The 11,974-nt window shown below is 31.9% G+C and overlaps 1 protein-coding gene across 2 annotated transcripts; it reads left to right on the plus strand.

Annotated features, from left to right (window-relative positions):
* The first annotated feature begins 2,419 nt into the window (after positions 1-2,419).
* LOC107614010 (plant cysteine oxidase 4-like) lies at positions 2,420-6,924 on the plus strand. Of its 2 annotated transcripts, XM_016316320.3 has the most exons (4): positions 2,426-2,730; positions 3,486-3,631; positions 3,733-3,880; positions 5,822-6,924. In XM_016316320.3, exons 1-4 carry the CDS (start codon positions 2,628-2,630, stop codon positions 5,839-5,841), a joined length of 417 nt encoding a protein of 138 aa, XP_016171806.1. In that variant the 5' UTR covers positions 2,426-2,627; the 3' UTR covers positions 5,842-6,924. The 2 variants fall into 2 exon arrangements, with proteins under 2 accessions (XP_016171737.1, XP_016171806.1); XM_016316251.3 differs by lacking the exon at positions 5,822-6,924 and having other exon boundaries at positions 2,420-2,730; positions 3,733-5,304.
* Positions 6,925-11,974: the final 5,050 nt, after the last annotated feature.

Below are 11,974 nucleotides of genomic sequence, written 5' to 3' on the forward strand. Positions count from 1 at the left end.
TGGTGTCCACCACCTCCATGGACTTTACTGTTAGAGTGCCTATGTTTCATGTCCCAAATCTCAACCTTTTGTCGCTTCGACCTTTGCCTTTTACTTTGTGAACTAGCTTATTTACCCTCGTCCGTTCACGAAAACGCGAGAACCCTTGCTCATTTAACACTACATCCGGGCACCGATGCAGCAGCTCTTGCTTTGACACCGTACTCGAGCCATATGGCGCGTTGCTTCCGGGCAACGACCTAGCTTTAGCGCAATAATGTCTTTGATTCATGTCATGGGGGGTTCAGCTATATTTTTATGTTGGTTGCCGAAGACCTAACACAACCCTCCTCCTTTATCCGGGCTTGGGACCGGCTATGTACCGCAAGTGTAACATAGGCGGAGTTAGCAACAAATCACAAATTCAATTTCACAAGATCAGTTCACAAATCAACAAGTTCAGAATATGAAATTGTCGAAGAAGAGGAATCAGATTTCAATTTTGAATTTCAACCACAACAACAACAAGAAGAATCAAGCAGAAATTGCAAATTAAGCATGAATTCAAAATTCAAATATAGAAATTCAATAAAAAATAACTCTAAATCCAGAAAATCAAGTACGCTTAGAGACAATTGCAAAGAAAGTAGAATTATAAATGAAGTACGCTTAGAAATTATGATACTACTAAATTGTACCTTCTGATTTGGCAACTAAAAAAAAAATAGAATAAAAAATTTAAAGTAAAAAAAAATAGAATTAACAACCCAACCAAAGAATCAAGAACAACCCAACCAAAGAACAAATTAGAATCAACAATAGGAAGGACCACGGAAGAATAAAAGTAACTCAGAATCAAATCAACAATAAGAATAAAAAAGTTCAGAATAAAAACAAATCCGAATCAAAATCGAACATAGGCTCCGTTACAGATTCAAATGCAGAAGGATGACGACGCTGGAAACGGAGAGCTGGCGATGGAGGCAGGAACAGAGATAGCGCCGGCGACGGTAGAACAGAGCTTCGCGACGGTGGCAGGAAGCAGGAGGCGAACCCAGCGACTATGCTTCCACTGTTGAGAGTCTGAGACGTTAGCTGAGTGAGGGACCGAGTGAGCTTCGAAGCTCCAACCAGCGACGACGTCAGGAGGTCCGGCGGCTGAACGAAAGGGAGGGACTGAGCTCGTCGGCGTTGAGAGGAACGGCTAGCTCGAGGGTGATGGGAGGGACGAGGGAGGGTGTGCGTTGGAGAGTTGGAGTGAGTTAGGGTTGGTAACTGATAAGGGTTGGGGGCTTACTGAATGCTAAACGGCGCGTTTTGAGCACTTTTGGGCAAAAGAAAAAAATCGGCCGAATTTCGGTTCGATTCGACTGACCGGTTTAACAATTCAACAACAGTTTTCATTTTTTTCGATTTTAGCATATAATCGAATTATGATTCTCATCGGTTTGCGATTTCGACTGGTTCAATCAGTCAATTCGAACTGATTTTCAAAACATTGCAACAAACACACCATAAAATTTACCTAGATATATAAAAATATTTTTATAATTTTAAAAATAAATAGATAGCCACAAAACGAGTATCTATCTCCCCACCCGTCCCGTTTATTACATGGTTATCCATATTCACCCCCAAAATCTATACGGATAAAAAAAATAGAGAAAAGGACAAATAGCCCCCTAACCTTTTGTCCCGCGGACATTTTTGTCATTAACCATTGAAAAATACTTTTAAGTCCCTGACCTTCACAAAATTTGGACGGATCAGTCCCTCCGTCCAAATGCCTCCGTCAGGGACTGATCCGTCCAAGTTTTGTAAAGGTCAGAGACTTAAAAGTTTTTTTCAATGGTCAGGGACAAAAATATTCACGGGACAAAAGATCAGGGACCTATTTGTCATTTTCTCAAAAAAATATCATTCCTATTTCTAACTCACCAAAGTACCAAAAAATTAGAGTTCCCAAAATTCTATTTTATAGAATATCAGATACACACTAACCCCATTTTCTCAACAAAACTACACACCCAAATTACTTTCATCAAAAGCGCATCAACTTACACCCAACGGTAACAGACACATTAGGACCTCCAACAATCAAAGTCACAAACATGGAAGTACCCAAATCCCCCACCCCCTCCCGGAAAATACATAACACTAATGACAGAAAAAAAATACCTATGATACGAAATTAATAGGGGTAGCAGGCGGGCCAGTCCGGCCAGAAGCCTGATTGTTGGCAGGCACCCCGCCCCGCCTCACCCCACCTAGGGTGAAGGTCTTGTACCTCTATAATGCCCTGCCGTTTGTGGGCTGCTTTGTTAGTTTAGTTTAGTGTTTTTTGTATGTATACTAAATTCAGTCACTAATGTATTTATATATATTGTATTTATATATATATATATATATATATATATATATATGGCTTAGTTTGTTAACTAATTTTAGAGTATACTTAATTAGATTAGCTGTGAAGGAACATCCACAGATATTCAGATTCATAACCTGTTGGTTTTGATTCTGAAACTAAATTACAATTATTATCCAATTGCATACCCAGTAGATTGATAAGCTGCTCAGGAGGTGTTGTCGGCTTGCTGCTTTCGGAGCTTTGTTCTGAGCAGATAAGTTGATCACACCTCGACAACATGCCGTATTATGTTCATAGACTTTATAGGTTATGCAATACATCCCTTTCATCTGATGGACCTGTGTCTGACGAAGCTATTGAAAAAGTTCGCGAGAAGTTAGGTATATTGCCCTTTCCCTTTTTTTTCTTATTATTTTCTTCTCTGTAATTTAGTTTCTGATCTTTTTTAGGACACTTTATTTTGTTGTTCATGCAAATAATTTGCATATAATCATCATATTCACAATGAATTCAATGAGTTAACATCACTTATGAGTTGTGAAAAACTTGTGAAAATGTGAAATACATTTGCTTGATTAGTTGTGATACATATTGATGAATAATTAGGATATGAGTTAAGTGTAATATAATTCATTGTTCTCAGTTAAATTTCTAGGGCTAGTAAAGACAGTAACAGTTTGTCAGTAATTTTCTACTTGAGAGTTGAATATGAGTCTCCCTTGAAACTTTGAATGATCTAGTCTTCTTTTCGAGTGTGAAAGAAGGATCCCGATTTTCTGTTTAAATTTAAGAAAGTTAAGACGGAAATAAATATAAGTTTGTAGTGAAGCTATTTTTGTAAACTTCATTTCCATTTGTCATTCTTGAATTAATTTACTGGACAATTTGTACTTTAGCATAAAAAAGGTTGAAATTTGGAGTGAGTTTGAAATTGATCAGCTGGTTACATCCTAAGTTTGCATCATACGTTTTCATTTCCTTCAAGTTCCTCGTCACTTTGGAATATAGGTCCAAGTTCTTAAACCATGCAACTTATGGTATCATATGATTTATGTTAGATTATCTTTATCTTACCACATAATATTTTTCCTTTCCAACTGACATTTTCTTAATGCCTTTTAACAAAACCTTTCAGAAAAAATCAAGCCATCAGATGTTGGTCTTGAACAGGAGGCACAAGCGGTTAGGAACTGGTCTGGAGCAATGCTTGAGCGTAATGGGGGCATTCAACCATTACCTCCAATCAAATACTTGCATTTACATGAGTCCAACAGCTTCTCTGTAAGTATTAAGTCCCATAGCTCCACATCAACTTTATGTCATAATCAGCAATTTTATAATATAACTACATGAAGTTTGATCAATAATTTTATCCCTTGTAGATAGGAATTTTCTGCATGCCCCCTTCATCTATTATTCCTCTGCATAATCATCCCGGAATGACAGTGTTCAGCAAGCTCTTATATGGATCAATGCATGTTAAATGGTATGACTGGATCGATCCCTCTACCCCAAATGATCCAGCTGAAGGTTTGTTCTCTATGGTTTTCCCCGCTTTCATGTTAACTCATCCAATTTTTAGTTGGCCATACCTTGAAAAAAAAGTGTCAAGTGTTGAATGTGGTGACTATACAACACTTGTTATTGAGGTAAGACAAGATGAAAATATGTTATCATTTTTCAATATTGTTCGTGGCTGCCAACTACTAGAAAAACACCAAAACTTTGTGCAAAATAGTCCGAGGTCTCACTTATTAGTGAAAAATATTAAAATCATGCACAACAATATATAATTGTCTAGGAACTGTAAACTGGCATATAGTGTTATGATCACTCGTATGAATCTTGCTGTTCCTTTTTGGTATAAACACTGGTTCATTGGCTTGAGCTACTAGATATTTGCAATAGGGCTTGTCCTGTGAATTTATAGGCTTAGTAATATCAATATGCTTTGTCACATCGAATAATTTTGACTGAATTCTAATATATGTTCTAACTATTGATTTAATTGCCTTAGAATTCCTTTGTTCTTGTCAATTTAGCCGCAACTTGCCTTGACTTGAATCTAGATTTTTAAATTCTTATCAGATATCAGTTTTCTGAACTAGAAAAACTCACTCCTGTGATTGTTTCCTTAATTTGTGGTTGGGTAGCACAACAACAACATTAATCCTTTTCTGCTTAGGAGATATGAAACTAAACTTGTGACTGTGATACTGCGATAGAGATAATTTGTTGTTAGCATGCCAAGTAATGGACTAAGTTTATAATATCTTCAACTTTAAACTTTAACTACTAAAATAGCCTAAAGTTGTATTTGCATTTCTTGGGAATGGTTTTTCCGTTTTCTAAAGCTTTGTCAATTCAAAGAAATACTGTCTCAGTTATGTATGTTATTTTGTTTTAATATTTGTATAAATCCCTGGAGTAAGAGGTATATGAAGTTCTGCACTTATCACTTTAAAAGGATTGGAAATGCTTGGTTTTTCATGTGAATCATCATCATGCCCATCAGAGTAAAAATATACCAACTTAATATGAATCAACCTTTCTAATTTATCTCTCACAATGGACCGTATGTAGTTGTTTTGCTTAAATTAGAATCTTATTTAGGATTAGAGTTCTGATTTTGGAAGATACCGTTCATTGGGTAGAATTCTCCCACACAAATCTTTTGTTTCCACGGACTTATCCATACCCATACCCAACACAACACCTAGTTTAATATAAAATTTCTTGAGTGGGTCACATATTTATTCTTCAATGTTTAACTTGCAGGAAAACATCTACAAACCAATTTGACTTAATTGACATGAAAAAATTTGTACCAATTTAAACTTCATTCCGTTTTTTTTTTTTGGTAATTTTGTAACTACCGTAATCTTTGTAGTAATTTTTATTTTAATATTTACTCAGATTTAACAAAAACAAAATAAAATATAATATAAATAAAAATTGGAATTTGATGTTAAAGTTGAAGATCTTCATTTGGGTCTCTATCATCGTTACTATTTTCACCTCTTTCTCTTTTTAGGTCTTCTCTTTCTCTTCCTTTTTAACTATCGGATCCTTTTTCTCTCTTTTAAATCTTCCATTATTGCTGTACCACACTCTCAAGAACTTTTCCTTCTTTCCTTCACTCATGGGTTCCCCTGTTACCTTCTTTCACTTGTGGGTTTCTTTGATACCTTCTTTCACTTATTTATTCATTCTCATTTGTATTTGTATATATTAACAACGGGGCACTCTACTATACAGATCGAGTGATATAGTGAGAGAAAATAAATTTCTTTTATAGTTATTTTTTATTATTTTATTATTATTCAAAGTGTAGATTCTACATTTTTCAATCTCTCTTTCATCCCATAAAAAGAAAAATCTGTAAACTTACATCTTTACCATATAATTCACCATTAATAACACAAGATATAGCTGCTTCTAATAATAATATTAAATATTAACAATGGCCAGGACAAGTATCAATTAAATAACAGAACAAAAATTCAGCTATGAGTGATGATGTTCTTGCACTTGGAAATAAGACTGCCATCAGCGGCACAAGAGGAAGTCTCCAAGTAACTCCGAGGACAAAAATGAAAGAGATGACAGAGGATTTCAAGTGGAATCACGTGAGAAGGATTGAGGCCATTTGCTATTCGTTCAGATACCACATAGCATTGATCTCCAACAAGGCCGACGAGATTCCGGAGAGCAGTCACAAACAGCGTCCACCTTCAAAGGAGTAGCGCCCAACCTCAAACAAACAGAAAAAGAGGAGAATCGAAATAATTGATAAAATTGTAATCGAATTTATGTATTCTGTTGGATTGAATTTGTGGGTCACGAGACTTCTTTATTCTTGTCATGGGCTAAGGTGGAAGAGTAATTTAATACGCCTCCGATGGAAGATGCCAATGAAATTATTGAGAAAAGCGGGTCTGACGTGGTGACACGGAGGAAGATGCGTGCGGCGGAGCTTGACCTGCTGGCGGTAAAAATATAAAAGGAGATGCTATGCTTGAGCAGCGATCTTCAAAAAATGCGTATGGCGGAGCTTGAGCTGCCGGCGACAAAAATATAAAAGGAGAGCGCAATAAGATTGGTCTTCAGAGGGGGTGCATATGGCGCAATAAGATTGGTAAGGGCGCGTAGAGCGCAATAAAAGAGGGCGCGTGCAATAAGAGTGCATATGAAACTGCTAAAATAGATGCAGATTGAATTTGCTAAAATAGAATGCAGACGAAACTCTCGGAAGAAGGTGCAGATGAAACTGCCGGAAGAAGGCAGGCCTATTCCATGAATGATAGTTGTTTCCTGTTAGAACAGGTGTAACCAAGACTGATGTTAGATTTTTACTTGGATGGATGTAATAGAGATTGGTTCTGAGCTGAATTGAAAGATTGATTATTCATCAGGTTGAAAAAGAAGTAGGATGATTTCTCGCCGGAAAGATGATAGCTTATGTATCCTCTTCAAGGAGCATACCAAGGCTCTGATACCATGATAAAATTGTGAAAGAATAGAAAAAGAAAAGATGAAGAAATTTTATTAATTGTTGATTGATTGAATTGTATTGAAGTGTGTTGCCGTATTTATCTTCGTAGCGAGGCATTGTTGATTCGTTATATCTCCGAGGAAGAAAAGAAAACCTAACCTTCTCAAAGTGGATCGGCTCCACCCTTATCTAACTATTTATACAAAAATCGGTGTCTATTGTTATCTTTTTTTAGGGTAAAACTAAATATATATAGAGTATTGTCCTATGAAAGATAAAAGCAAATAAAGATAAGATAAGAACAACTAAAAATAAGATAATAAAGACTAAAATTGTAATTGAATTAATGTATTCTGTTAGACTGAATTTGTGGGTCACGAGACTTCTTTATTGTTGTCATGAGCTAAGTTAGAAGAATAATTTAATAATAACTAGTGATAGGAGAGTTGAGAGAAGAATGAGAGGTCGGACGGAAAAGGAGCGTCCAAAGCCTTTGACGGAATAGAGCGCCGACCAAGAGCTCTTGGAAGAATGCGACGAGTGGTGTGTGAGACTGACGGTTGTATAGGGGAGGGATTAGTGTTCCATTCTTTGTTTAAAGAACACAGGTTGAGGCTAAAATAGTTATTGGATTTGGGCTGTTTTGAGTTGTTTCTATATAAAGAAAAAAAACTTGGCGGGTCGCTGCTGGAGCTTGTCCGGCCACACTAAAATCCACAATACTCTCACTTATTCAATTTTTTTTTTAATATTTGATTACTTTAGTTTTACAAAATTTATTATTGAATTGAAAATTTATATATTATAAATTCAGTTTATTTAACATATTTTTCACATAAATTAAATTTGGTGTAACATAAATGTTTAACTATACGTGAATAGAAATAAAAATGAGATATTTTTATTTTTTTATTGATATGACAAAATATATATGAATCCATTGGTAAAGCTATAAATACTTCAGAGAAAAATATAGTTTTTTTTGTTAATGTTTGGGTGATTTCCATTTATTTTTATGAGGTTTTTGAAAAAAAAAAAATGGTATCCTCTGAAAAATAAAATTTAAATAAAAAACACTACAGTTAATTTCTGATATTAATGATCTTTTTACACAACACCAATAGATATTATTTGTCTGCAATTATTTAAGAAAGAAAGAAACTAGTTCGAAAATAAAATTCTTGAGAAATAGAGCCAGTAACATGAAGCAGAGGCAGAGCCTAAGAAGTGTGAAGTAAGAGGCGATGAAGGAAGAAAATATCTGGATTCAGTAGGTATGAAAGGTATTATATGTGGACATGAGAAGGTAGTAGGGGCTTTTATGATGCGCACTAGTAACATGGCTGAAAGAGGTTTGAAAGGCAGGAATATATAAATATATGCAGGGGACTGTAGTGGACCTTATACTCAACGTGCATGCAATAGGTGTTGAACAGTTGAAGCATTCAAATGGTATGCAGGTGTGGTTGAAAATGAGTGTTGTATTATACTATTATTCCTTATTTTTATTGTGTCTCGTAACTATTTGAGAATTTTGCTTTGTATCTCTTGATTATGACCCCATTCTTGATGGTAATAATGTCGAAAAGAATGGGTTAATAATCATCGAATGTTCTCTTTTGTACTCTGTTAATAGGTCGAATGTAATGAAAAATTAAAAAAAATATATATTTAAGAAGAAAAGTTGTGTATATACTATATAGTATGCTTGAATGACAAAAAAATTAATTGAGCATTAATAAACATATATACACTAATATTATAAATTGACATTCATATTCTTTTTTTCATTTTTAATTTAAATATCACAATAACATTCATATTGGTAAAAAATGCTTTTTTTTTAATATAAAAAAATGTAAATGGCCCACCCATTTATGGCGTAGACTAACTTGTTTAACCCATTATTTTTTTTTGATTAATTAGGCTCAGTACGTTTTAATTTTGCAAAATTAAAACGGGTTAGTTCGATGGGTTTAATTTATTTTGACGGTACTAATTTTTTGTTTAAAAACCTATATGAATGATTTTTAGTAGGGGTGAATGCGGATCGGATCGGATATAACAAAAATCTCGATCTGATCTGAACTAAAATCATCATATCAGATCCAATATTCGCGATTTTTAAGTTTAGATCCGATCTGCACATTTGCAGATCAGATAGTATCGAATCTCGGATATATCCGCAAAATATAAAAATATTTTAAAAAATTTATTTTTATTAAAAAATATCAATAAAATATTATTTTTCTACTCTTTTAAATATGTTTACTCTTAAAACATTATTAAATATACTTTTTTAATAATAAAAATAAAATAATACAAGATATATGATCATTATTAGTTGAAATAGAACATAAAAAGAGTACTTATTTATTTATTTATTTATTTTTGCGGATCTATGGAATGCAGATATTTTCATAAAATTCGCAATCTGATCCTATTAGTGTGCGGATCGGATTCGATCTGATAGCCTTGCGGATCGGATCGATATTCGTAATTTTTAGATTGGATTCGAGTAAATATCGTGAATATGCAGATCAAATTCGATCCATGAACATCCTTAATTTTTTGTTTGTATTTATGTAATGTTTTAGTAGATAAAATTTTAGAAAGTTAAAAAAAAGGAGAATAATTATGAATTTCATGACACAGTAACAAATATGGAAAATTATCTGTATATTACTATATTCTATTATGCTCCTTTAGTTTAGATTATCTATCACATACTATCCTACTGATCAAACACTCGAGAAAAATATCTTACATATATATATGATACAATGAGACCAAAAAATAAATAAATAAATTAGCCTCCTTCTTTGACATTAATATTAGTGGAGAATGGAGATTATTGACTAGATAGAAGCTTAAGAGGATAAGAAGGTGACTTCACCTGTATCAATGTTAGCAATAATTGCACCCTCCCCATATTTTGCTTTCTCCCAAATTGAGTCTTTCGGAACAATTCCATTGCTACTTTCAAGCCCCAAAAACTCCCACGACCTTGTAGTCATTAATTTGTGCCCTTTGTTCTTAAAAACAGACACCACATTTGGATTTTCTTAAAAAAAAAAAAAAAAAATCCTTTTTATCTACAAAATACCCTGTTTAATTTATAAATTAAAATTTTATTTAAAAAGTTCATAACTCTAAATAAATACTATTATAATAATTTTAAAAAGATGGGAAGATGTAGAAGACAAGCTAAATTGTTTAAACAACACTTAGTTTAAGAAAGGATGATTAATGATTATAAATATGATGATTACACTTACTTGCTATCTCAGCTGCTTTTTACTCTTCAAGTAGAGCAGTAAAACCATTGATGTGTTTGTTGTATGAGTAAAATATTGCTTCTTTTGCATTCTCATGGCTGCCAAGTATAGCTAAATATATTTTACTACTTGTAACTTGTAATAAGTGGTCAACTTTAATTTATCGAATTTTATCTATATACAAGTTTAATCACCCGTGCCATGCACGTGATAAGATTGAAATTATAATTTTAAGTTGTTATGTTAAATTTTATTTTAATTATAATAATTTAATTAATAAAAGAATAACTTGTATGCGTTGTTTTTCTTTTCTTAATATAGTGTTAATTGTATTAACTATAAAATAGTTATTTAATCTATTTTTTTTAATAAATCAGGCATATATACTCAATATGATCATAAATAATCTAGTAATACTTAAATCTACCAACAAAGTTTTATATGTTGGTTTACTGTGAAGTAAGAAAATACCAAAATCAGCTCAAAATGAAGAACAATTAACCCGTGCCATGCCATGCACGTGATAAGATTAAAGTTGTTATTTAAACTTGTATTAACCCATGCATGGCACGTGATAAGATTAAAATTATAATTTTAAATTATTTTGTTAAGATTAATTTAAATTATAATAATTTGATTAATAAAAATATAATATGTTATGATTTATTTATTTTTCTTAATCTAGTGTTAAATATATTAATCCTAAAATAGTTATTAATTGGTTTTAGTAATCTACTTTCATCAATAAATCAAACATATATACTCAATGTGACCATAAATAACTTAATAATACTTAGACCCACCAACAAATTTTTATATGTTATTTTACTGTCAAGTAAGAACATATCAAAATTAACTCAAAATAAATAATAAATTATTAGAGAATTCTAATGCACAAAATTCTCTAATAAACAATAAATAATTTAAATCTACTAAAAAACAACTCAACACTTTTCTTTGATGCCTGCAAAACATATACTTAAAATAATATTATATCAATATTAGCATACAATTTTACAATCATCGACCGTATTTACTGTACATGACTCCTTCTTAAAAGTTATTCTACACACGTGTGCAGTCGGAAGATAAATTACTGGACTTTATTTTTCTAAATTATTATAATTATGTATTATTCATTAAATGCTAATTGTAATATTGTAATAAAATTATAATAAAGATATTTTTCTAAAATAATTTAGAAGAGAGAATAGTGCTTTCATTTTGGAGGAAAAATGAATTCATGAGGAATTGTACCTCACTTTTATTAGTTGATAATGTATTAAATATTGATTTTATATAATTATAATAAAAATATTTCTCTAAATTAGTATAATCATGCACTATTCGTTAAATGTTAATTGTAATATAATTATGATAAATATATTTTTCTAAAATAAATTTAGAAAAGAAAATAATGATTTCATTTTAGAGAAAAAATGAATTCATGAGAAATTAACACCTCACTTTTATTAGTTGGAGAAAAAATTCAATTTTAGTATATTTTGTCATTATTATACATTTTTCTCTAATCATATATCCACCGTTTTCTTTTCTTTGTTTCAACATTTTGAACCTAGGTTTAACTTCTCGTAGTTCTCACTTCTTAGTTATTCTATTAGATGTAGTTGATAACTATTAAAATTCTTCGATTAATATAGGAGAAAAATATATTATTATATGATAGAATTAATATGAGTATATTTTATTATTAAATAAACAAAGTTAATATAAAATAAAATTATACATAAAAAAGCAAAAAAAAAAAAAATTAAAATAACAAAAATGATAAAAATATTATTTTTATAATTTTGTTTTGTCATTTTTATGTATAGAAGATTAGAAAATAGT

The sequence above is a fragment of the Arachis ipaensis genome, chromosome B1 (genome assembly GCF_059453495.1).
Source record: "Arachis ipaensis isolate K30076 ecotype BB chromosome B1, ASM5945349v1, whole genome shotgun sequence".
Taxonomy (NCBI): Eukaryota; Viridiplantae; Streptophyta; class Magnoliopsida; order Fabales; family Fabaceae; genus Arachis; species Arachis ipaensis.